General features: G+C 35.2%; 1 protein-coding gene across 1 annotated transcript; it reads right to left on the reverse strand.

Moving 5' to 3' along the window:
- Positions 1-587: 587 nt before the first annotated feature.
- LOC105117016 (187-kDa microtubule-associated protein AIR9-like) lies at positions 588-27,482 on the reverse strand. Its single transcript, XM_011014547.1, has 38 exons — positions 27,313-27,482; positions 25,866-26,686; positions 23,954-24,025; positions 23,801-23,866; positions 23,554-23,625; positions 23,385-23,450; positions 23,203-23,265; positions 23,046-23,111; positions 21,135-21,234; positions 20,828-20,929; positions 19,193-19,425; positions 18,996-19,110; positions 18,512-18,632; positions 18,255-18,430; positions 17,425-17,560; positions 17,008-17,108; positions 16,851-16,898; positions 15,635-15,819; positions 15,410-15,527; positions 15,166-15,293; positions 12,376-12,544; positions 11,730-11,848; positions 11,374-11,542; positions 11,125-11,209; positions 10,922-10,995; positions 10,704-10,823; positions 8,830-9,025; positions 8,619-8,740; positions 8,102-8,309; positions 7,864-7,937; positions 5,961-6,099; positions 5,332-5,510; positions 4,306-4,461; positions 3,976-4,107; positions 2,441-2,499; positions 1,845-1,877; positions 1,629-1,760; positions 588-997 (listed from the first exon to the last, which is right to left on the reverse strand). Exons 2-38 carry the CDS (start codon positions 26,667-26,669, stop codon positions 806-808), a joined length of 5,130 nt encoding a protein of 1,709 aa, XP_011012849.1. The 5' UTR covers positions 26,670-26,686; positions 27,313-27,482; the 3' UTR covers positions 588-805.

The following is a 27,482-nucleotide window of genomic DNA, read 5'->3' on the forward strand; positions in this document are numbered from 1 at the left end:
CACAATAAAGAGATCAATCACATGTTAATGTCTAGCATACCTATTATCTTAAGGCATTGTATCTAGCGCGATTATCTAGATTATCAATTGTCTTTGAAAATTGTATCTAGCATGGCCAAGCACCACACAACATTCTATTTTATTTACAAAAAGTTTTAGAAATAGCCTGCAACAACATTCTATTTTATTTACAAAAAGTTCTAGAAATAGTGTCTGTAATGGCCATCAAACTTGCTAAAAGTTTTCGACTTTCGAGATTATCATTTCGAAGTTGTTTTGTAGTATAAAAAATAGTTTTCAAAAGTTCGAGAAATTGCTAAAAGTTTTCGACTTTCGAGATTAAAAATAGTTTTCAAAAGTTCGAGAGAGAACATGTCTAATTGTGCGAAACATACTTCTATTAACACAAACTCAAAAACAATAATCAATAACCAATTAAGGATTTGATTCTTTAATACTAGAAACAATATATGCCGTCAGGCCACCACCTGCATTTTCTTGGGCTGTTTGAAAAACTGGATATTACAGCGTCCCAAATATTAGCGGGCTCATGGCAGGCCGTCTTAACCTCAAATTTTCACATGCAGATTCTGGACGCCTAGTCTGAAACCATACATCAAAATGTTAGGTTAACGACTTGATTTCATCGTCGACAAATCTCTTGACACCTCACCCTGTTTTCTACAAAATACTTCTGAAATACATGCAGGCACCACAGATAATTAGAGAAAAAAAATGAAAGTGAAATGGGCGTGACAGACGAGTGGACGCCCACATAACTAAAAACCTATGCATAAATACGAAGTCATTTTACACCATAGTTATTGTCTATTTTGAGCAAAGAATTGAGGGATGTGCTATTGAATCGCTGAGCAAAGCCTCGAATCACAAGAGTGATGACATCCCGCAAATGTCTCGAGTGGACCATCAGGTCTACTTCATTCTCACTATCCACCACTATCCTAAGCCGATGTTGGTCATTTCGGAAAAGCTCCACCTGAAAAAATATCTTTAACCTTAGCTTTTCTGGTAGTAATAAGATTGGGAAAAGCAAACTATAACTGGACTAAAGGTGCTTTAAGTTTAAGCTCCGATTATTGACAAAGCTAAATAAATAAGTTGTGAGCAAAAAACATTACTGTGATGTGGGAAGAGAGCATCATAAAGTGAGATGCATTGAAAAAGACAAAAAACCAGGGCTAATTTTCTATTTTTACCACATCAGAGTACTTCTAAATTCATTTACCAAACTGTCAAGAGTACTTCTACATTTATAGTATAATGTTTGTTAAAGTTGACATTGAATTGATAATTTAAAGCAAAATTGGTATGCGATTGGACTAAATGAAAACCAGGGGTAATTTTCTATTTTTACCACATCAGAGTACTTCTAAATTCATTTACCAAACTGTCAAGAGTACTTCTACATTTATAGTATAATGTTTGTTAAAGTTGACATTGAATTGATAATTTAAAGCAAAATTGGTATGCGATTGGACTAAATGAAAACCTAAAACGAATTCCTTCTTGAAATCATGATAAGAAACGAGTTTGGAATAATACTGTATGCCACGGGACAAAGTAAGCAAGGTGTATACAAAATTATTAAAGTTCAGACACAAACTCACATGAAAGGGAGGAGCATAACTTCCACGAATTTCAGTAGTTGGAAAAGAAGTCTTAGAACCAGGCTTCACAACTTTCACTCTTTTCCTATTAACTTCTAGTATTCTTCTCTCAAGACTACCCTCTCCAGGAACCTGCAATATTAACAGTAACAATAAAATGCTATATTTTTTTATCATTCCAACTTTAACCTCAAAATTGCAATGACATGGAAAAACCTTTTTTGGAGAACGGTCCTTGTCACATAATGCCTGTATACAAAGATTTGCAGTCAGTTCTTGAATAATGTAAGAGAATACACATAAATGAACTGGCTTGGACAGTCAAGACTATTGCAATTGTCATCTTCAAGCAGTCCTTTCATGACAAGCAATAATATATTAGATCTGAACCAAACAAAAATAGCAAACATGGTAATTCAGGCAAGCATCTCTCTCATACTTTCACAGAGAAAACCCAAAAGAACAGAAGTCAGAATTCAACCTCATATCCTTCTCCCCTCCAATTAAAAGAGTTCTAGAACATGAGATGTACGTTCAAAACACCTCCACCAAACCTTTATAACTCAACAGAAAAGAGGCCAAAAACAGCTTCAGTCAAAAAGAAAAACAAAAACTATATAAAAAACAATCTTGAAATACTATTCGTTACATGAAAGTATAGTTTGGTACATTCTGAGATGCATAATTTACAATAAATTCAACAAATACAAAACTGAAGATGTACAAGAAACATCAGCAACTATACCAAGAGAACCAAAAATCAATTAGTATAGAGGAAATTATATTCATCACAATACTTAAAATATACACACCTCAAACTTCACAGATCCAAGTTCAATCTTCTGCTTAACTTCTTTGAAAACATCAGGCTCTGAAAGTCAATCATGCCAAAATCAGCGGAGAAAATTGATGACAGACAATCAAAAAACTTACGAGATTTTACAGGATTAATCATAATTAGAGAAGGTATTTCACATAAGTGAGTGGGGAAAAACTAAACGAAACTAAGGTAGGACATGGACATGAAAACCCATACATAAAGCTAGCTGTGGTTTTGTCCTTGGAGCAGGACAAAAGAATTGCAAGTCAAAACTTGTCTGTTTATACATCAAATTCAACACACACGACTCATTTCTTAATCAATACATTATTTAAGATTTTAAATTTCACTGCAAATTGTCCCCAAAAGAACACCCAGTGGCCATTCCCACCTGGAGTGCTCTAGTCCAAGCAATAGAAGGGCTTGTGGGATTTAATAATAGGAGATACCCCATTGTGCAGTCCAAAACCTGTCTTAGGTTCTGTTGAACCAACAAAAAAAAATAATAAGTTTGATGATTTCATGTCACATGACTGATCCGCCATCAAACTTGCAATGCCGGGCTTGCTTAAAGCCCAATCAGCTAAAGTTGAACCAAGCAGCAAATACTGTAAGATGGGTGTCCATCAGAGTTCAACCAGGAAATCTTTTAATTTCCTTTTCTTTTTCAACAAGGCACTTCCTAAATCTTTTCTTCATAAAAGCAAGGCACATTTGATCCTATTTTCCAAAAAAAACAAAAAAATTGAAAGATATACAAACTAAAAAACTCAAACCCTCTCTTTTTCTTTACTTTGTTTGCCCTAATCTCTTTGCGTTTCAAGTTCCCAATCCTAGTCTCAATTTTGTAAAATTTCAGGAAAGTTGCTTCCTATATATTTAAAAATGAGACGTTCACTCCTCTACCACCTAAATACCCAATAAAAAAGTTACACTTTCATGACAATTACTGAAAGATAAATACTATGATTCAGAAATCAATGGAGGAATTTTAACAGAGTTATGGCAAGCTCAATTGCAGCAAACATTTAACTCTTAAAAGGAAGGTTTTATTATTTTTTTTAATTACCAATCATTCTATCTAAAATAAACATCACTTATTCCCAAAGCTAAAGATAAAATACATGACTGTTATTGAGCTTGATGTTGATGATAAGAAACAAATTATTTTCATATAAAATATCAACTATAGTAACATAAATTTCATCCGAACCAACCTATGTTCTTCCTGTTTGAAATCCATGACTTTCTATTTTCTTTTCTCAAAATTTCACTTAAATACATATAAGGAATCTCTATGTTAGATTTTGTTTCACACAGATACTAGTGCTCTTTTGGTTGGGTATTGTTCCACAGTTCCTTCTAGGGTTTAGGCTAGAATCAGAGGGATTAGATAACTGTAAAAATTCAAACCCTGCTGAACCTGTTTAGGTGACATTGATTTTATACCAACAACAATTTGCTAAATTGTTTAAAATAAACAGTGGGAAAGGGGAAGTACAAGTAGTGGAGGGAATTCGAGCATACCAACTGCAATTGGCTCTGTTGATGCAGACACCGGTTGCCCCTCAACACCATCATCTCTCACAGGAATATAAACTGCCACTAGCCTGTACCCCACATCATCAACATTAGCTTCATACATCCTTCCCACCTCCCCTACAAGATCAAATAATTTTCCTAGTCAAATACAACATTCTGTCAACATTTTTACTTGTACTTGAGTGGAACCCACCACCAGCAATGAAACTAAATGAAGAGATTACTGTCAACAAATATGTCCATGTGGAGCTTTTTGTTTGAGTGTATGGTTACAGCATTTTATAGAACATTTTAATGGTTTTTCAGCTGTCATACCTGGAATGGAGATTAGATCGGGACTACCAATCATTGATCTAAGCCATTGAATTCTACTTTTTCCTTCTTTTCCTCCACTGTAAATGCTTCTAACAGCATATAAGTTGGTGTGAAAACCCCTACCCTCAATCTCCAACTTATTTATTCTAGGAATCCCTAAAATCAATCAATATATCAATTACTTAAACAAGAAGAAGAGTTCATGAGAACAAATACTGAGATAATATAAGAATGCAATCAAGTGTTAGGCATTCAAGAAAAATTGCCAATAGCAGCAGGTACAATAAAATCTTAGCAACGAACATGTCAACAAAAAGAAAAGAACAGAAACTTTCATCAATGAAAAATCCAAGAAAAACAACTATTTGTAAAATCATGCAATAGATAATCAAAAAGGACATTAAAGGTTCATGCGTGAGTGCTCTCCAAAATAATGGATAGTTTGAAATAGGCACGCACACGCACACACACATTTATATATACACACACACATAAAAGGCTCACCCTCTTATTAAATATTTTACTAACAGATGTGTCAATCTATGATAGATCTTAGATAATCCATGGTAAATGTTACATTAATAGCAAGATTTACTTTTTCATGACTTAAAAAAACTTCCTCTAATATTGTAAAATTTAGTAAAAAATACAGGTATCCCTAGTGTGCGTGCGTGCGTGTGTGTGGAGAGAGAGTGATATAACACTACTTTCACAACATTTAGATTAAACAGAAGACTTTAACCTGAATAAGGAAATATCCAAGCATATGTGAAACATTTGCAACATGTGATTAATATTCAGTTCAGAAATGGACATCCATAGTTGGCCAAAATGTCAAAAAAATATTAAATTTGGAAATTTAAATCAAGAAAATGGAGTGTGTTACTTAAAAACCATGTCCCATCAGAATAAGTACATACATCTCACGGAGTGATACAAAATTTTGAAATCAAATTGATGGAGATAGATTAAAATATGAAATAATTTCCCCTGAATAGAGAAAAAACACAGTTTAAAGCAAAAGACCTGGCAACACAGCAGCAGTCTCAGCATATGCTAATTCACTCAACCTTCCAAAGACATCAGTCACAATACATTCACATCTGAAGCGTCTACCGATATCTTCTAACTGCAACTTGTAAGAACAAGAGTGCTGTGCAGGCAAGAGTTCAAAAGAGCCATCCCCTGTCACTGTTGAACAGAACCTGCAGCATCTTTGTGTCAAATGAGAGAATGACAATAGCTAAGGACTTGTGATGAAATTCAAGAGACTGGAAATATTTCTGACTTCATTGCATACATGCCAAATTCTGAAATGGAAACCAGCCATCTAATGGTTATGCATGTCATTTCACCAATAGCCAGAAAGTATACCAAAGTGTTTTAGCATCTATTTATTCAGATTCCCAACAGAAGTAAAATGATTTAAAAATGTTTGCCTTCATATGAATTTTGGTTCCAGTAAAAAGAAGATCGGGTTAGATACATGTTGCTGTTGTAATATGAACAAGTTTAAAACACTTCAATTGCATTGACCCTTCATAAATATACTTTAAAATTTTGCTAAGGATATAGGGAAAGAATGCCTAACAATACTAGTTGTTATTAGAAATCTAACAGGGAAAAAAAATCTAAAAGAGAATTTTGCATTTCACCATTGGTATTTGACTTCTTTTTTGTACTTGCTCCAAACATTTCTTTGGGTTTCACTCTTCGGGATCACTTCAACAGCAGTAAGTACATCACCTTCAATTGCCTTTCCCGTGAGAGCAACCATTTCCACTTGTGGAAGCTCTGGGACAAATAAGAAATATAGTTTAATTTGCATGATGCTCCCAAGGAGAAGTAGCCACAACGCAGTATACAATAGAGCATAGCATATATAATGTTCAGCAACTGTATCAATAAAAGCAACAGGGTAGAAGAGAAGAACGTAATGCAGCAAGGAAAGCAAAGAATCAAAGAAAGGGGACAGACATATACATCAATAGAACTCCAGATAGAATACTAAGGTCGCATCTGTCTGCAAACGAGTACTACATGCCATGTTCAACAAAATTACCTTGCAAGAGCTTCGATAAGAATTTGGAAAGAGGAATGTCTATGCACATGGATCATTCTTGCAAGGGTTTAGGAGATAGACCTGTCTTCTAGATAGACTTATGTCTAGATAGACTTATTACTCTAACTAGCCAAAAAAGCTATATCATAAGAAACCAAAGCTCAAGAAATTAGGACAATTTTTTCATGGTTGTCAAAAACTTTTGGTGGTAACATTACTAAGCCTGCTTTTTAACATAGTAAAGCCAATTGTCTTTCTAATTTCATGAGCTCTAGTTTCTCGAGAATTAGTCTTATTGACTAGACTGAAATAATAATTTGATGTAAACATAAATCTACTCGGAAGGCAGGTCTAGCTTCAAAACCTTTGCAAGAGCTACTACAAAAGTTTTTGAACAATGATAATGACAATCTTGATTGTCATGAGGAAATTCAACCACTTGAGTACATGATGATCTTGCAAGCAACAAAAACAAAGTTTGAAGGTTTCTAGGTTACATTAGATTCTTGGAAAACAAGGGGAAAAAGTTGAAAAAGTAAAAGGAAAGATTTCGTTGTGGATCCATTTACAGGGACCATCATGCAAGTATTTATAGCACTCTCATGAAAACCCTAAACTCGAATAAATAGGAATTAAAATCCTAGTAAATGCCATCAACAATTTTCCCATTAAATTAAATACAAAATCCAAATTTTTTAATAAAAAGCAATCTCCCATTTCCCGATTCAACTTATGAACACAACCCAAAAAAGGATACAATCTTACACAGCCTAATTTAGATCAAAGTACAATATCATGCTTTTATCCTTTTCCACACCTCCCCCAACATTCCCAGCTAGTTTGGACTTCAGGTTGACTGAATTGAATCCATACAGAGTATGGTTTCACAGAAGATATATTCATCAACAGAACTCACCTAAAATTGTGAGTTGTACAATGAGATAATTAGAGCACAAGGCAAAAGCCTGCTGACTAGAGGTAGTTGTTCAGGAATAGTAACTTCTTTATTCAATTCCATGTAACTTTGTTTAAGAAATCAAAGAGCACAGTATTATAAATCTAGGACACTCCCTCCCATGAATTTCTAATTTATCTTTCAAGGCTTCTCTTCATCTACACAAAAAACAGGGAAACTGAGATAATATAAATCTTGTGAATGATAGGCTAGATCCTGCTGACTAGAGGTAGTTGTTCAGGAATAGTAATGAAATTTGTGAACGATAATATTACCCACCTTCATTTCTATTTAATGTTTTTAAGGTAACATAACATTTGGACAGAAATTTGCAGCATTTTGATCTACAAGAATACAGAAAACAACAACACTGAAGAGTTCGCGGGGGAGGGGGCCGGGGGTGTTGTTGTGGGGCATGAATAAGTGATAAGGTCAGCCAGTCCAGTTTATACAGCTCATCTACAGTAAAAAAATGTGCTCGCTATTTAGCACATAAATGCAAAATCATATTCCCCATTCTTTCCCGAAAGAGACTACACACCTGGGAGAATGATGTTAGTTGGCTCGGACAACTTAAGCTCACCTACTACTGAATCTGAACGAACAGGTGTGTACCTACGAGAAAAATTTGGACATGTATCATCACATAGCCTTATGAACCAAAGGAATACTGGAAAATCATTCTAGAGTAATATTCAAATGTTTGGCACACCAATAGATAACTAAGTTTAAACTTGAGGAACTTAGATGGGATGGTAAAAAAGAGTAAGAACAGGTACCCAAACAATAAGCAGCAATTGTAATCCAAATCTGTGACTTTGTACGTTCTAGAGTTAGCCCCATTAATAAGAATGATTGTTCCCTCATTTGTCTCTCTATACCAGCTGAAGAGGCTCAATCCCTCATGCCCACCAAAATATTTTCCTTCTCCAGCATAAAACCCCGAAGACAGCTCCTTCACATGAACATCAGAAACTACTGGAAGTGCTGCCACAAGATATCAATTCCACTTTTTAATGAGCTAATTTAAGGAAAAGACAAATGCAGCTTCTTGGCATAACTTGGGCCAGACCATGGATTGGTATAATGGAGTACATGTAATTCAATTTAATCAACCATACTGTGGTTCAAAAAGTGGCCAATATATCATAGGTTCATCACAAGATTAACAAAACTCCAAAATGCATGCACCTGAGATGATGTTTATGGAAGGTCTATGACTATCTATAACCTTGCATACCAAGATAGGTCTTTGTTGTCAAAGAACATATGAAGTTGAAATTTATGAATGAATACCAGGGTTAACTGGAGAGTTGGAAATTGTGACTAAAGGCTTTCCACACTTGCCATCTGAACGAGTAGGCAGCCAGTACAGAGCCAAATAAGCTCCAACATCTTCAATGGATGGAGTATATGCCCTGCCATAGTGCACATCAGTCTCAGAAATTCATGGTTAAGATGAACTTTCTCTACTCTTTGAACCGAATATATTCTACAAGCTACTTACAAGGTTTTACCACATATAAGATCATCATCACCAGCATTTGATATATCCAACAATTCAGATTTATTTAGCTTGTCACTTGTTCTAAACCAAATGTACTCTCCAGCACCTTCATGTCCACCGAAGTATGTTTTTTGTGGGATGGCCTCCTTGTCCTCATAACAATTAGGAATCACAAGTTCCAATCCCACTGGATCAGCTATTTAAAAAGAGTAAATATAGAATAAGACAAATTTGAGTGATAGAAATTTTATAGAACAAGAAAATGCTGAATTAGAATCAGTGCTAAAAACACCAGAATGTCAATTAGATTCAATAAAACCCCCTTTGAAATATGTTTTTGAGTTCCCATAAGACATTTTACAGAACAATGACGTGTGTCTATCTTTAAAAAACACGATCCTACAATTGCATCACATATAGCATTCAATTACCAGAAAATCTATTTTGATATAGATTTTGGCTAGTTTTCCAGAAGTTTAGGAATTTAAAACATTAAACTCACCAAACATTGTGATGAAGTAGCTATGTTATTCTTAGAGAAACACTCTCCACTTTGGAAACCCAAAGCTACATTAAGCAATTCTTCTTCAACTAACAGGTCTTTTGGTTAAAAAAAAAAAAACACAATTAGTGTCCTTGGTAGATTTCTATGTTTGGGATTTGGAGTCTTGTGTCATGGGTTATTTTGTAAGCTTAGTCTTTAATAGAGTATTCCTATTTAGTTTCAGTCCTAGTCAAGTAAGGATTAGAAATCCTGATCATTTAACGAGTTTTAATCTCTATAAATGAGGGATGCTATATTTTTATTTTCACTCTCTGGTCTCCTGTTCTATTTCTCGTAATTTTATTTCTTTCTTGCATAAAAGCAATGCTGCTACAGTAACGGATCACTGTTCACAGCCTAATTTCTCCTTATTTCTTTCTAAACAAACTCTATGCTACTCTAATTCTACAAACAACAAACCCTAGCTCACCACAAATCCTTCCTAGAACAGAAATTTCAAATATGTCTTGCATCATCTTGGGTTTTTAATCTTTTTCAATCAATCATCTATCAGTCGGACAGAAACCAGTTCCTAGGCTTTTCTTTGTTTAACTGGTCAACCGGTTCTGGATTTCCCAGAAACCAGTCGACCAGATGTCTCTATTTTAGCTTTTGCTTTGTTTTCTTGTTGTTTTAGCTTTGTTCTTTGTTTTGACCTTATGGTCTCTTGATCCAGTATTCGGACTTGTACTACTTGGGGTATACCCCTTGTATCTTGTAATTATTTTTGGATTTATACAACTTAAAACTTTTCCAAAAAATAAAAAAAGAAGAATTAAGTAACATGCACAAAGCTGATGATACTTGTATCATCACAAACCCAACCAAATCAAACTCAAATCCATTTATGTCCTTCCAAAGCTTTCCATCAAGAGCACCTTTTGAGTGCTAATTTAGATTCACAGAAGTAAATGTAAAGGCATGAGCTTTTTGAAACCATGACGTTCTATAACCTAATTATCATGCAGGCATGACAACAATGATACATAACAACCCAAAACAACTCAAACTCAATCCATGTGTCGTCCCAAAGCTTTCCCTCAAGTGTAGCCTTCCGGTACTAATTTCGATCCCCGAGTAAAATTTGACATAAGGAAAAATTCCTGCTAGAGAGTCATGTCCTATCCCCTAAAGTAATCTTATTATTAAGCAATCACAAGTTCATAACAACAATGTGGGCAGTCCAATCAGAATCAAAGATCTTTTTTAGACAAACAAAAGCTACAGAAATTTTTATTTTATTTTAGGCAATAATTTTCAGAGATGTTAAGGTCCACAGAAAGATTATTGTTGCGTCTTATATTTTCTGAATTATGAAAGTATGACTCACCAGGTACAATCACATCAGATAATATGGTCCATGGGCTTCCTTTCAGACCATCTTTGCGAATTGGAGTGTAAACAAGTTCGATGCATTGTCCAGCATCCTCTAAAGTCAAATCAAGATACTCTGCAACATTTTAAGAAGATATTTTCTAATCTAGTAATTCCAAGAAGACAAATCGAATTGGTAAAACATCATATTTCAGTTGCTTCACAGAAACTTACCATCCACACTTAATTTCTCCCTGCTACCACCACTTTTCACTCTAAACCATTCATGGAAGCAATTCCCTCTCTCTCTGAATCATAGAAAGGCTTTAATTTCAGAAGAAACAACTACAACAGGCCTAACATTCCAGCACTCAGTAAGACAATAGGTTGCTAATGCCAAAAAAAGAAAAGGACATCTTGTTCACTAGAATTCTCACCCTCCAATATATGATGCAACAAAGCTCAAACGTTGTCCTTCCATCATCGATCCCAGAAACTCCAATGACTGACAAGTTGGAGGACCTGTGCAAGATTTTAAAGATAGAATCACAAAACCAGACCTTAATGAGTCAACTATTACATGATGGAATAGAAGAGATTAAATCTCAAAAACTGCATAATTCGGAAGCTTATAAAGAAACACAGCAAAGAAAAAGGGTAGCAACTATGGAAAGGACATCACATGCCTGGTATAATAGGTCCAATCTGTTCAGAAAAAATGGCAGGACCACAAGCCCAATCACTTCTCACAGGCTCACATGAAACCGAGACAAAGAAGCCAATGTCATCAACTGAAAGCATGTATGACGAAGTATTGGCTCCTTGAATTTCAATTTGAGCACCATCTGCACTAGTCTGGAAAAGAATAGCTTGATGAATAAAGCATAAAGCAGTCAACAATCAGATGCCGCAGAAAAATGCCAATTCTACCAGCAAGTGATGTTCCTCCTTTCTGCTACACTATGTCACAAGCAACTATGGCAATTTGCCTTCAAAATATGAGAAGATTACTAAGTCCATACATGCATAAAGAAAAAAGTACCCGAAACCAGCAGAAAACTGAATTCCCCTCTTCACCTCCCCAGTATTTTTTGTCAACGCTTAGTGAAGTTCCTTCAATAGCATTTCCAACTATTTGCAGAGAAAGCAATCTTGGACTTCCTAATCATCAAAGACAACTTCTCATGAAGAAATAAATTTGAAACATAAAAAACATAACTAGCTACATGCAGACAGCACAAACCAGTTTAAACACACAAATCTTGGTAAGCATTCACAACAGATAGCTAGTTCATAGAAATACCTAAACCACAAGAAACTAATATGCTTTCAATTTATCTTCAACCTTCACTTAACAGCTTAAACTTTCATGTTGATTTTTTATATATATAGTAAAGTCTATGTGACCTAGATGTCAAGAATTCAAAACCTAATCCCTCCATTTATTTGAAAATTAATATCAACAAAAAGTAGTGGTGGAATTGTGCCTAATATCTACTTCAATGCCAATAAACATTTAAGGAAAAGAGCTAATTAAGGTGAAAAAAACAAATCATTGGCTTTGCTTATAAACTTTAGTTTTATATTGTGATTTACATTAATTGCAACATTTTGCAGCTTCATCTATTCTTGGTTCACACACTTACACAAGCAAGCAAAATTATATAAACTTGAGACAAGAAAATCACCTGGTTGAATGCGTTCCACCCCCATGCAAGTTCTTGGCTCACCTGCTATTCCATCATCACGGACTGGGATGCACTGAAAAGATATGAATTTACCAATTGCATCTCTGGTAACACAATACCGAAGAACTCCAGAACCCTCAAGTATCAAGGTTCCATTGTCTCTTTCAAACTGAAAATTCCAAACAACACTGAAAAGTCAGTTTAAGTGCAATTCTTGGATAAAAAACGGGCATTAGACACATTTGATAATTTTATTTCTTTAAACTAAAACACTCAACTCTTTACTACCCAGTTTCAAAATAGTGGGATAATCGAATGGAATGGTGCAAAGGAATACAAATAGCCCAGTGTTGTTAAAGACAAGGTGAAGGCAGAAAGCCTGTAAAATGCTTGAGTTGCTCGCCCAAATGAACCAAGGCAACATGTTATAGATTAAAAAAAGTGTACAATGTTATGGTATAATATAATATAATATATTATATTATATAAAATAAATCTAAAATATATATCTTCCCAATTAAGATTAGATTGTTAGAAAATCAAAAGAAAATATAGAATACCATGCCATAGTCATATAAAGTTATATTTTTCACCCTTAAAACAAAAAAAGATAATTTAAAGTGGTCTGCAGTAAGTAGCCAAATAGATTAAAAGGCAAACTTGAAATCATCATCATTATTCATTAATCTTCAAAAACATCCTCATTTGTACTTGTGTTGTTCTCTGACTCTATTCAACGCAAAGTTGGCTTATGTTTCTCTTCAAGTGCCCTTCTTTGACTGTATGTCTCCCTCTCACTTTAATGATTTTTTTATTCTTTTTTTACCCTAATCTTTGTTTTTTTTTAACAAAAATACCCCTAAGTTGTTTCTTGTGGTAAATTTAAAAATGGACAAATAGGTCAAAACATAAATTAGTTAAAAACAAATCCAACAAGAAAAAAAAAAAGTATTTCAGTCAGGCACTTGCTTAGGCAACACTTCATTGAAATCCATCGCCTCAGACTAATAAAGGTGTTGTGGTCTTGCCTCACCTAGGCCAGCGCCTCTTGACAACACTAAAATAGCCTACCCCAACTAGCTTGGGTTTGAGGCTTGATTGTTGTTTCTAAACAAAGGAATAATCAAATATACTTGATACAAAAAAAAAAAAAGCAATAAAATGGATGTCAAGACTAGAAAAAAAAGTTGATAGAAGAAACAAGGAAACCATTTGGTACATTAAACAAGCTAGAGTTCCAAGATACATATTCCAAATGGCATAAGAGCAAAACAAAAATGAATACTAATAATTTGAACGTATTTGGCTAAGACTCAAATGGTTAACTTCTAGATATCCTATCTATTTCTCTAGAGATGCAAAAAATGACTTGAAAAATTGAATCACAAATAGCAGATAGTTAAATAAAAAAGGCTACACCTTGCAGCATGAGCTGTTACCCCACATAAAAGGGAGGGAAAAAACCTATTTCAGAAAGCCTCTTGGAACCTCTAGTGTCCAATTTTCTACTGGACATTGCGACCTCACATGGAAAAAAATGGCAAAGTTTTTTCTTTCAAATAAAAAAAAAAACAAACAGTCTGTTATGAGTAAGGAAAAGCAAGAATATCCACCAAGACTGCAATATGTAAATATGCATAAACTAAAACGTACCATCTTCCAGAGCACTATGAGAGGGGAAAGAAAATACTTTTCAAAGATTGTCCAATTTGTTAAGCTACATTGAACATTTTGTGCCACAAGGAGAAAGTATGCATGTCAGCTGAAGTGGCAAAAGAAACTAAAATGAAAATTCTCCTGGTGTTGAAGGATGAAGATACTAAGTGCAACTATGAATTGAGAAAGGATAAAAAGCAGAAAAATCAAAGTTATTGCACTATAAAAACACACGCTTGGAAAGAAGGGCAGGGGGGAGCAAATCATTTGTGATCATGGAATAAGCATGCTACACGCAGATGCCAGTGATGTAGCATGCAAGGTGGACATACCCTAAAGGCCTAAATTTGAGTTATTTGTTTACAGAGCATTTTGAAGTTAAACTGGTATCCAGATTGAGCCATGGAAGAAATGAGAATATGATAGTCATTAGGATCTTGACTGGCTACAGGATGTGAATAGAAAACCTAAATGTTAAGGGGTTAAGTACCAAGGGATAAGTGTTAAGAATCCAAGAAATTGGTTAAAAGGTAAAGTATTAAAGATGTTTGGTAGGTGTATAAAAACTACTCATAATGGTGGGACCCAATAATTTTTAAATTGATATTAAAATAAATATAATAAAACAATAATAAATAATGGTAGGATCCATTTGTTGGGTGTGAATGAAAAAGGGAATGGAATTTGAATTTGGAAAGAAGAAAAAAATGTCAAACTTCGAAATTATTTCCCCACTCAAAAATTTTGCTACCCCATCCCCTATAGGTTAACATTTAACCCCCATTTTGAGGTTGACCAACTTTAACCCATAACCAAACACACACCAAGTGTAAGAATTTATTCATGGAAATAAGAGAAGGATATCATGAAGGAAAATCTTCATTGCATGGGTATGGGTTATCCACAAGAGCATCAAATACAAAAACGATTTCAGTAGAATGATTGTCAAAGCAACATCTCTTATATGCTAGCAATGAAAGTTAGAAATATGAATCTTTTGAAGTAAGCATCTTAACAAAACTTTAATTTCATCTGATTATCATTAAGAAGACAGGTCTAAACAAGTGAAAAATTAAATTAATGTGACAAAAAATTTGAAGTTGCAGCGCACATGGATTAGATTTAAGCATTTACCTCATGAAGAAACCAATTATATTCACTTTTCCCTTCATGACCACCTACATAACCGTATGATGCTGTCAATATCCCACCTTCAGTGTAGTCACCCGAAATTGATAAGAAATTTAGGCTTGGGGGGAGAGCTGAAACATGTGGAAAAATAACATGTAGATTATGTGAATTTCAAACCAGAACTTTACCTTGTGTCAAGAACATATTCAAGAATCTTTAGCAAGGCAGAGGAAAAGGATTTACTTACTCTCAACTGCTTTTTCAGATATAGCATATGCTGGTTCTCCAGATTCACCATCTGGAGTCATAGGAGTATATTTCGCAACAATGTAATAACCAACTGCTCCTAAAGGTATTCGTAATGCCTAAATTAAGGCAAAAGTTCAACTATGAACATCCAACAAAAATAAAAGAAAAGGAGACACTGGCCCATTATTTCTGTGTACATACACAGACATACAGGTTTACCCACCTTTGCAATCTTTGCTGTGATCAATGCATCAAGACTATTCTCACCATCCAATTTTGAAGAACTTGTTTTAAACCACTGAACTCTGCTAGAACCTTCAGTTCCTCCAGTAACAGTAGCAGTTACAGTGACCTTACTGTTTTCACGTAAATGACCAATTATCTTTATATTCTTTACTTTAGGAGGTGCTGAATTTGGAGTAAACAAAACCATCACAACCAATGGGAGTCAGAAACTTTATGCAACACGATAAAACTGCAAAAACATTACAAAGATACCAACAACAAAATACTGCAATAAATATTATTAGCAATAGAAGAAAACTATAATGCAAGGAATTTCATAAAGCTCATTGTATCGTTGTTATCAAGAATATAATCTAGAAGACCATACCATATTTGAAGAGTATACACTGATGAAGCACACTTATAAAGAACTAATTGTACATTTTTCAGTAGGCATGATAAACAACTAAGACTCTAAACTTGATAGAGGAGCAACTATTTTGATTTTTTCATGAGGATAATACTTGACTAGGATAACAAGCAACCATTGGCATGGAATAGAAACGGCAGGAATAAAGAGAGAAAAACAAACAATAAAATTGGCCACCTAGGCAACAGTGCCCCTAATATTGCTAAAATATCTGGGGCATCACTAATTGGATTTTCATTTGAGGAAAAGTACACCCTCACACACACACACCCACCCTTGACATTTAAACAGAATGGCTTGAGAAAGAAAGAAACAGTGAAACTACACTGAAAGTTTTCCTGCCTTGGCCACTAAAGTTGATGTATTACACAACTGAAGGAAACAAACAAATTAAAGAAGGAAGAATGGCATACATAGCAAGAGAAACTAAGATTAGTGCCACAAACAAATTTCACTTCCCATGATCCTGATTTCCCTGAGTAGGACAAACTTGAAAACCATGCTGAGTCATTGACTAGTTGACATTTGCATGAGTAAAAGTGAACCTACTTTCTTATATTTACTAAAACTAACATGTGCTTCAGTTATGTTGATGTAGGGTTACCACAGACTGCAAGAGGTTCAAAAATGAATTTAATTTAGAAAAAGACACATTACTTGCCAACTGATACGAGCTTCAAATCTATCAGACATTTTCATCATAACCAGGAAGCATAACAATGCCTCCGGGCCCCTGGCACAAGAAAAAAAAAGGTGAAAATATGTTGGCATCATCTCAATCTACCTTGCTTCACTGGGTGAGAAAATATTGAAACAGATTTCCCTTCCTGTCCTGCAAAGAATGCTAACTATTATACTACGTAAATATAACTATCAGAAATCTAGATGATGAGAAAACATGTTTCTTATAATTTCAACAACAAAAAGGGCAATGGACCTACCTTCAAAATTAATGGGTGAATAAACAAAAGCTAAGCATCGTCCAACATCTTCATTGGTCAAGGCATACTCAGATGTACCAGTTGATATGGATACAAAATCTCTACAAAATAAAAAATAAAAACAGCCAAGAAGATTGAAGTACCTTCTATCAAAAAAGAGTCCATGAAATGTGTCTCTTAGAATCCACAATTAAAAAAACAAATGAACTCAAATGTCTAAATGAAAATCATGAAAAGTTGAGCACAAAAAAAATCCAAACCCAAATTAAAAACATACAAGGAGAAAAGAAGGCCTTGTATATGCAATGCTATTTGCATAAAAGTGAGCAGGGCATATGCCTCTAAAAACAAACTCAAGAGAATATGTTTTTTTTTCCAAGAAACAGAGGTAAATTATGAGATATTGAGCACACTAACCCAGTATTCTTATTCTCCCGTAACCATTCAAACTTGCTGGGACCCTCTTTCCCCCCAAAGTAATCCCCAACTCCTTTAATGATATTTCCTTCTACAATATCTCCAATAATTCGAACATTGCTGACTGATGGAGGTGCTGTCACAATGAAACACAATCCTTCAGTATCCAATGCCATACTATTTGCATTTAAAAATAAATGGTGAAAATATTTAGCAAATATATAGCAGATATGACTACCCAATAAAGTCAAAATTCAGAGCATGAGAACAAACACTCTGAGTTTTCTATGAAATTTTAACTAAATTCCCAAGTCAACTATTTGAGCCTAGAGGGTTTGCAACCATTATTGAGTTAATTATGAGTTGAACGTAAAAGAGTTGTTCATGCAAAATAGGAGGATATCTCATCACTCATGCTAAAAGTAGGCTTGATTTTCAGGTACATTCTTTGAATTTGAATAAATGAAAAATTACTTCCTCGCCTTTTCAAGGAACATACTAAGTTTCAAATGGTAAGTTTCAATTGACTTTTATTTTATACAAGAAAGCTCAGAGAGTTTCACCAATAAAAACCTCAGAACAAAGAAAATAAATTGTCATTGATTAAAACGCTTGATCACAGGAAAGTCATTCTGTTTAAATTCAGTATATGTCTTGGGGTGGGTCAACCTTTTCCCAACAGATATTTCTTTGGGATGTTACCCTTTCCCTGATAAAGGGGAACCAAGCATAAATTCAAATAGGAAATTCATAAACATCTAGGATCAATAAGAAATTGAAGAGAAAACAGCTCGTACACTAACTAATCAAGGATTTCATCCCCTACACACCTGCTTTAACAAAATCAGTATATTTATATTGAGGTTCCCCTTTGGCGCCTTCTTCTGTGACTGGTGTGTACATAAAAACCAAACTGGAATCAATGTCATCTAAAGTTAAACAATACTCCTCATCTTCTGCCCCTGCAATAACCACTGGGCTACTATTCCATCTTCTCCTCAGCCAACTGAAAAAAGGCAATAGCGGAGTTAAATTGCATATTTTGACCTTGGATGTGTATATCCTACAACCACAATATCAATCTTACCTAGCAACACCTTTCCCTGGAGTTCCACCACACCATGCAATCCCAGCATAGCCTTTGATAACATTTCCTTCCACTAAGTCTCCTTGCACTTCAAGGTTCACAACCTTTGGAATTCCATTTCCTTTATAAGATGAAAAGGTGAGATTAAAAGACAGTATGACGCAAGTTACATAGTTGAAGAAAAGGTTGGGAAGAAATTCAGTTGAAGGAAAAGTCATCATGTATTTTATAACATACTCTCTTTGACTGAGAATATCAGAACCTACAATTCCTTGAATGTTTGCATGTATATTTTTCTGTTTCTTCATTTCTAAAAGGGCTTTTCTATTGTAGATGTAAAGCCACTTTGATGTGAATCAATAATTACAAATTATAAATCTATTCCGCTAACAATAAAATAACATGTTGATAACTTAGAAGCTAAATTAACAAGCAACTTACTCAATATCAACCATTCATTTAAGTAAATTAGAGCAAAACATACCAGGTGAAACACATGACGATATGGCAAAAATAGGAGGATACTCTATTTCTCCCATTACAGAAGTACATTCCACTTTCAGAAATTTACCGATGTCTTCATGCTTTGGCCAGTATACCTAAGCATCACATGATACTATCAGCATAGCATAAGATGAAAGATATCTGCTCAAACGTTTATATATGACATGAATCAATTACCTCTCCAGTGGCATCAGGAATGGTAGCAAAGCTTGAAAGTGCTCTTTCTCCCACAAACCATTGATACTTTAAGACTAACTGTGGAGTGGCACTTAGATTGTTGTCTTGAACAAAAACAAAGTGGCAGTGGCAAGCATCTCCTTCGAAAGGTTGATCTACCAACGCATCTTTGAGCAGATAGCCAGGAGGGTAATGCTCTTTCCATTGCTCATACAGAAAGTGAAAAGTGGAGTCTGTTCAGCAGACCACAGTTCAAGGTTAAGAATTTCACTAATGAACCTTCATGATTGGCAAGATCAACTATAATTACTTGTTGTGAGATAGCTTCACAAGTCACAGCAGCCTAATATTCACATTGTGTTACATAACATGACAGTGGAGATTCATAATGCGGCCCTTGCTTGTGTTGCCTTATATGTTTCAAAGTCTTTGGTGGTCCAGCTATTTCCTCAACATGAACTCATTAACTATGTACTAAACCTGATACATTGCCCGCTCAGTAGCCCTCACAACGCAATCAAAGAAGAAAAACTAGATAGAGGTGCTAAACAGCATATATCCTTTTATGGTTGGTTTTGTGATAGTTAGGCTGAGAGTGATGGTTATGAAGGATTCTCACTATGTTGATACAAATATAATATAAAAGTAAGTTGACTAGTGTTTGTTGTGTAAGTAGCAGCCATATTTGTCAATCACCTTCTGTTGATTAATCTGTGAGTCAGATAAATGCATAAGGAATTGGTGCTTGAAGCTGTGAAATTTATGGCAGGCGTAATTGAGGTGGACATGAATGCATGGAGAAGGTATTGTTCCCATTGAGGGAAATTTAAGGGAAAATTATCATATCTCACTTATTTGAATGATACTTGTCAGTAGCACGCACTATTGACATGTGGAACAATCTTTGGTTGGTGAGGAATATTACTGAATCCGTATTGCTATTTATATTGTTTAGATGCTCACATGTAATAAAGGTGGAATGAAGTACCATGGCATGCATTGAACCTAGAAATAGCAACTACCACCTTTGTAACTAATTTAATAAATCCTGTCAACTTTTATTCATCAAAAACTTTGTAAAGATTCAAGTGCACATGCACAAAGCACATGAATTAGCATGTCCACATTCAGATCATAATGCCTGCAGTTATTGATTTCAAAGGCATGGCCTCCATCATCACAGTAATTAAGCATTCAGTAATGGAGAACAAGACTAGTAGAATCAGAGCAGAGATGACAGAAGAAAAGAAGAGAGAAACAGCACCAAGAAAGAAGGCCGAAAAAGGAACACAGGGAACTTTCATGAACATTTAACTATAATGTAACCTCAAGAAAATAGTCAAAAAAAAAAATCTAACTCGAGGTTGAATAGACAAAATTAGCTAGCAAATGGAAAATAAGATAAAAAATTTAATACCCCCCAAAAATCACGTGCAACTAATTAATAACTACACAATCCTAGAACAAATTAAGCAAGAGAAAGAGATCATTGTCTACATAAAGCAAGCATCTACCATAGGGGCTTCTCCACTGAGCTCGAAAAAATCAACATCGCTAGAGATGTGGTGATTTATTTAATGTAGTTTTCAAAGTCCAAACCAAGCACCAATATAGTGTGTTTTGCAAAATGAATACCTGCTGCATTCTCAGGGCAACAAAGCTCCCAGCCATCTCTAATACACAATGCCGTGCATGCTGGATAACGCTTTGCAATTGCAACCTCTTCCTGGGAAAGATCTATCAGAATTTCCAAGTTTAGAAAACAATGAAAAAAAGTAACAAAGTGAGAACTTCATAAAGTGAGTACTCTATTTTCAAGGTGGAGAAAAAAAGAAGAAGAAAGGCATTTGAAAGAAAATGCAGATGCATGTTTTGTTGTATATAAGGAGCAGACATATTATTCAATCTTGAATAAAGGCATTTTGAAACATGCCAAGAATACCTCTATCATTAAACTTTTTCAAAGTAAGACCAACAAGCAAAATCGAGGCAGCTTCTAAATGAGGCATCTTAAGTATAGGATTCTCCTCCACTCGCAAATGCTGCAGCACAACACAATATTAAAAATATGTATCTTCTTGGGGGTTTAAGAAAATGAGCAACATGTTTTCATTAATATGTCATCAATGCATCAAATATTTGTCTCCAGCTCTTACACCACTGGAAGATAAATGTGTACAGAAGATGAAAAATATTCTAACTGCATGTCGATCCAAGAGAATTCAGACTATGCTGGCAGAAAGATGAACGCAAATGAAAATATTTCTGTAGTTTCTTCTACTCCCAAGTCCAAATACCACTGAAACAGATTTCATTAGTCTCTAACCCTAGGCCATATTAACCTTAAATATTCTTGAGCATGAGGAATTATCTTTTTAACAAAGTAAAAGACGTATAAAAAAAAAGGCTATTACCCTGAGCATTCTATGGTTTGACCTAGATTATACTTTACCCCTATAGTTGCACATATTAAAGGTTACACCCGCAGCTAAAAAAGGCCAGTAATTCTGTTAGTGAAATTACCAAAAAAAAAGATGCCCCAATATAAAATTAACCCTTGGAACCCTTCTCCATGCAGCAACCATTCCTCCACTCCCACTCTTTCTTTCCCTCCTCCTATGTTCTCTCTCTCTCTCTTAAATTACAAGATAAAACAACCATACAATTCTAAAGTCAAAACTCCCTCCCTCTGACTCCATTCTGCCTCTCTCTACACCAAGACCACCACTGCCACCCTCATCTTCACTGTCAACCTCTGTATCGCCTTAGACATCAACCTTTTCAATAACAGCACATATGCAGTCAAACAGGCAGGATAGAACCACCTTCAACAAGTTGACATTGTGGTCTTCCTCCACAGCTGGCCAACCCCCAAGTGCCAATCGAGGTTCAATTCAATTCCAAATCAATAATAACAACCCTTTTGACCAAAATGCCTCCAATAGTTTAGCTTCACTGGTGGAAGATTAAGAAACAAAAAATGTATTTTTCTAATTTTTGATACATGGTAAAAGTTTTGAATTTTTATAATTATGGGTTAATTAATTGGTTTGACTTGACTGATTGTTTTGACAACCGATTTTGTTTCAAGGTATGAGAAGAAAAATTATTATTTTGTGGCGGGGGAGGTTTTGGGGTTTGACAGAAGTCATGACAGTGACAAGGGTAATCATGAAGATACCAACTACATGTAATCTTTTTCTTTTTTCTTTATTTGAATAATCATCTACCTGGTTATTTGGTGGGGTTAATGATTGGTTTGTGATAATGCGTCTTCAATGGAAAAGCTAGACATTATCTTTGGATGGAGACTAACTTCAGTAAAATGAATCATAATATAGGGTGTTAAGTAAATGATACAGTAAAAGATGTCGTGGAATAATATGTGAAATTATAGGGGCAAAATGTAATCTAGGCCAAACTATTGGTTGGTCAGTAATTTGTCCTGCTAAGAAATCATAATGATGAAGATTGAGATACCTTCAACCATTCAATATTGGTTCGCATAGCATGAGAAAGCCTTAAGTCAAATTCTTGAATTGTTGCAAAATACTCTCCTTCATAATTTATAAATCATAGTGTGAAAAATTCAAGGCTGGTTTAAAACATTATCCAGCATTTGGTCAAATAAGAGAATCATATCAATTTTGAAGTCAGACAGACTTGCATACATCAGCATTAACCACATTGATGGTACCATAAAACTAGCTACAGTAGTAAGAATCTAAATAAACTACACAGAAGGAAACAGAATGATTGAGCATGGCAGTAAAGAAAGTGAAAATACAAGACTAGTTCAGCAACTATGCGTCTCCAGAAGTTAAAAGGCAGAATTAAGGAACTTAAAACTAACCTCGAGGGATGGCAGGTGCGGGAAACCCTTCAGAGTTGTTATTTTGTTTTTGCTGGCAGCTAACACCTGAAGAAGTAAAAGAAGGTGAAAACATTAAAGACGGTGATTCAATCACGAATTTAAAATAAGCTGGAGTATTATTAGACAGCATGAACACCTGTAGTCGAGGTTGGCCTGCCATTGACAGAGACTTTAACTTGTTTTGAGCGACCGAAAGAAACTTGAAATGAAAAGCAAGACATCAAACCATAATTACTTTTGCATGTGGATATAGAAGTCCATTATCAATCATGAATTACAATAGCCAATCAGCAAGGCTGCAACAATTTAAAGGCTTACCTCCAGGTTAGGAAGCTGAGGAAGGTTTACAAGTGATGTGATTTGATTCCCAGCAAGATAGAGTTGCTACAGGTAATAGATATTTCGCCACCTTGTTAAATAAACCATCACAAGCTATAGTCTATTATAATAATGAAACTCCCATGATGAATGGACATGAGAAACAAACCTGAAGGGCCTGGCAATTCTCGAGAGGTTCAAACTCAGGCCCCTTGAACTCATTGAAACTCAAATCAAGGACCTGGTAGAACAGCATTGTTAATCAGTTACTAAGCTTCTTTTGTTTGAAAATGGACATGCATAAAGCAGAATTCTAGTACGTTTTGAATTTTTCTAATTCAAAAGTTGTTTACTGTGAAAAATGGCCAAGTAGAGTAGTAATAAGAAATGGAGTCATGATGAAACATAAAACAAACCTTCACACGCTTCAGTATCTCAATTCCTTCCAATGTAGAAAGGAGATTGTCTCGAAGATAAACAAACTGTCACACAAATGTATCAGTTAAACATTCTCTATTCACAAGTTTGGCATATATAAGAACCAAAACATCTGGATAGTACATGTTTACCTCCAAATTTTGGGCTAAGTTCAACCCACTAGCATTGAGACTACGTACTTTGTGTCCTCTAAGATCCAATCTCTGATGCAACAGGAAAAAAAAATCACAAAAAAAATGGCAAAGACCAAAATCAGAAGTGGTGGAAGGAAAATATAAGCAGCAACAGTCAAGCTTGCCATGAAGTACACATTGAATTGTTAAGTGTATGCGAAATGCTCATGGACTTTAGGGTTCTGAATGTCAATCAGCCACATCACATCACCATGTCACAAGATATTTACTAAACCTTCAGAATGAAGCCAAAAACTGTTATCTGACTAATTGATATCTCAAAGAGCAAGGCTATATATACAAACAAATCACACCAAATTTTCAAACAAATGCTTAACCAATCATCTAACGCTTGTGTGGCCCACAATTCACCATCTATTCCTTGCCAGATATGTTTGCATGGAGTTTTAGAATGATTTGTTTATATGCACAGCATTTTCCTCTCTCAATTCTGATAATCCTTTTTCTCAACAAGGGGGTGTTGGTTTGCATAAAATATTTTACATGTAAAGTCTTTTCCCTTGAAATATTGTACATTGAGCATATATTCTAATGAGGTTGAAATAGTTAGATGATGACATAAGAGGAAAATTGTGAATTGAGAAAATACATTATGGAACTTAATGAATTGAAAACATTGCACTGCAATTGAATTAATTATATAGGCTGTCTGTCAAACATTTCACCTTGGCTAATTTTCTGTAAAACATTTTACACAAAAAACATAAGAAAATCTAGAAAACAGTAAATACTTTACCAAAAAAAACACACCCCCAAAGTTTCTTCTAACAATACAAGAAACAAGTCCAATTTTGTAAGATAAAAGATTTTCTTAAAGATGCAAAACTTGAACGTTACACAAATATTTAGGATCTAGCATCATTATGCATCTACGTATTTTGAACTGCTTATGAAAAGAACACGCATAAATAATTATTTCTTTCTCCACTAAAGAACTGTAACCAATCCATTTTCTACAAATCTACAGTTTTCTTTTCAGTATTCATACTCAAGATTAATATGACTATCAAGACTCAGAATATTGTGAAGCATTTATAAACCAAGAAAGGAGATTGGTGTTCTATATGGTATTTGCCTATGATAGCAACCTGCAGAAATGATAAGCATAGTGTGTTTTCGATTTCCCTTTTCTTTTCAAGATACAAGGGGTGCTACTAAGATAATGATGGTTAATAATCATAAGTACCGAACTGAAATGCCTCACCTCTAATCTTGAACTCGTATTTAACAACTTCAAGTATAACAGATAGCCACAACATCAAATGAACTAATTCCAGCTCATAACTTTAAAGAAGATTCAGCAGTTATGATTGGATAGGTATCTAAAAAAGAAACCTGAGTGTTTATTTCTTATGTCCATCAAACAAAATGCACCATTGACAAATCCAATCTCTTTTTATTTCCTTTTTTTCAGCTAGAACTACAAAAGGATGGTGTTATATTTCTTCACTTAGAAAAGAGATAAAAATGGACGTTAAAAATTAGAAATAAGGAAATGCATTGACTCTTTTTTGGAACTAATGGACACATTATTGATTTTCCTTATACCAAGATAATAGAATACAAAATGTGGACACATTATTGATTTCCATATACCAAGATAATAGAATACGAAATGTAAAACAATTCATGTCATTGTCCTCTACTCTGCGCATACTAGATTGAACATGCTACATGGTATATTTGACATAGAAGTAAAATGCAGAGATTCAAAAGATGAGAAACGTGGCAGAAAACAGGACCATTACCCTAAATGCTTCGTTCTGTGGTCAACAAAATGACTAAACCAGAACATCAAAAAAAATAGCATGCCTCGGGTTTTTGGACAGCATATGAATAGCATGCGTACCACATCATCGCCAGCTTTAGTTTCCACCAGTGGAAGAGCAATGAAGTGAGAATCGTGGCTTTCAGGAGCACCTGCTCTTCTCCGTCCAGTCAAATTGAAACTCCTATCCCGAGAAGTTAATAGGGACCCGGCTCTCAAACCACTAGAAATAGAAGGGGACCTAGCAGATGGAGAAGAAAGCTTCTTCCTGCTCATGCTACTGGCAGTACTGTCCACTGATGTGGAAATAACCCTTCTTGAAGAAGAAGAAGAAGAAGAAGAAGATGAGGCTGGCAATGCTGGCTTAACTGAAGGCTTCTCCAGCCTACTTACACCTGACCCAGTTGATGCTCTCAAACACTTGTCCATGGGAACTGAGTTCCTAGTCTCAGAAACACTACAAGTTCTAACCATGGGTTTTGTAGGAGGCAAGGAACTCCTTCTAAGCTCTGGAAGGGACCTCCTCACTGGATCCGAAACAGCATTAGTCTTTCCGCTGGTATTCCGCCGTTTTGTTGAAGAGACGGGTTGCTTCTCAGGAACCCCTCCAGTGCTGTTTCTTCTGGCGATAGGAACTGACTTGGTATTGCAGGAGGATGCGTTTTTGGCGGTCACATTTGAACTTGAATCTGAACTGTTTTTTGGTTCAGTCCTCTTTCGAATAGAACCAATTGGTGTTAAGAGGTTGGAATTGGCTGAAATGGTAGGTTTTGTGGTTTTCGAAACCTTCATAGGGATTGGCATTGAGCTAACAGATGACTGCTGCCCCTGTTTGTCTGAAGTTGGAGACTTTTTAGCCGCCTCGTCACTTAAAGGTTCCTCCATTTTTAAGCTAAAGTAGCCTGATTCAACCACCACAACAACAAGACAGCATACCATAACAATGAATATTGTTGACGTTTTAAGTCACCCCAAAACAGAATAGTAAGGAACCTAAGAAACATTGGAAAGGAAAGGAAACCCAAAAAAATAGTAAAAGCCGGGGGGCGTGAAGGGTCTCATAAATTTCAAGCAAGACCCACTGACATGGCATTATTGTTCCAGTTAAGGAGTCGGTTTCACTACTCTCTTTTGGGAAAAATAATAATAATACTAATAACTATTATTATTATAACAACAAAATAGCAAAATACAAGTATTATTATAAATCTCCCGATTTCGAAAATCCATTTTGTAGCAAAATAATCATAATCGACAAAGCAACAAAACACTGTTCACCGACAAAGGGAATGGAAAAAAGAAACTGAAAACTTGCAGGGTAAAAACGGGGAAGATAAACCTCAGATGTCTTAAAAGAGTAACATGTGTCCTTGGATTGAAATGGTGGAACTTGGATCTAGCACAAAATACAAGTTCGTCTGCAAAAACCCAAGCTTCCTCTCCTCTCTGTGGGTCTTTTAGAGAGAGGGCGAGAGAGAATGTGAATAAAACAGACTAGACAAGTAGAGAAAATGAGAGAGAAACTTACTTGAAATGGATGGTGGGTGAAGTAGATCTAGCTAGTGAAGTTTCACTAGCATGGAGAAGTCCTCTGTAAAACCCCCCAAAGAAATGAACTATACCTTCCTGGCTTTCTGCTTTGTGTCTTTTTCTTGAAAAGTAATGCATAATAAAGTAAGACAGGGGGCGGAGAGGGAT

Source organism: Populus euphratica, unplaced genomic scaffold (assembly GCF_000495115.2).
Source record: "Populus euphratica unplaced genomic scaffold, PopEup_1.0 scaffold1144.1, whole genome shotgun sequence".
Taxonomy (NCBI): domain Eukaryota; kingdom Viridiplantae; phylum Streptophyta; class Magnoliopsida; order Malpighiales; family Salicaceae; genus Populus; species Populus euphratica.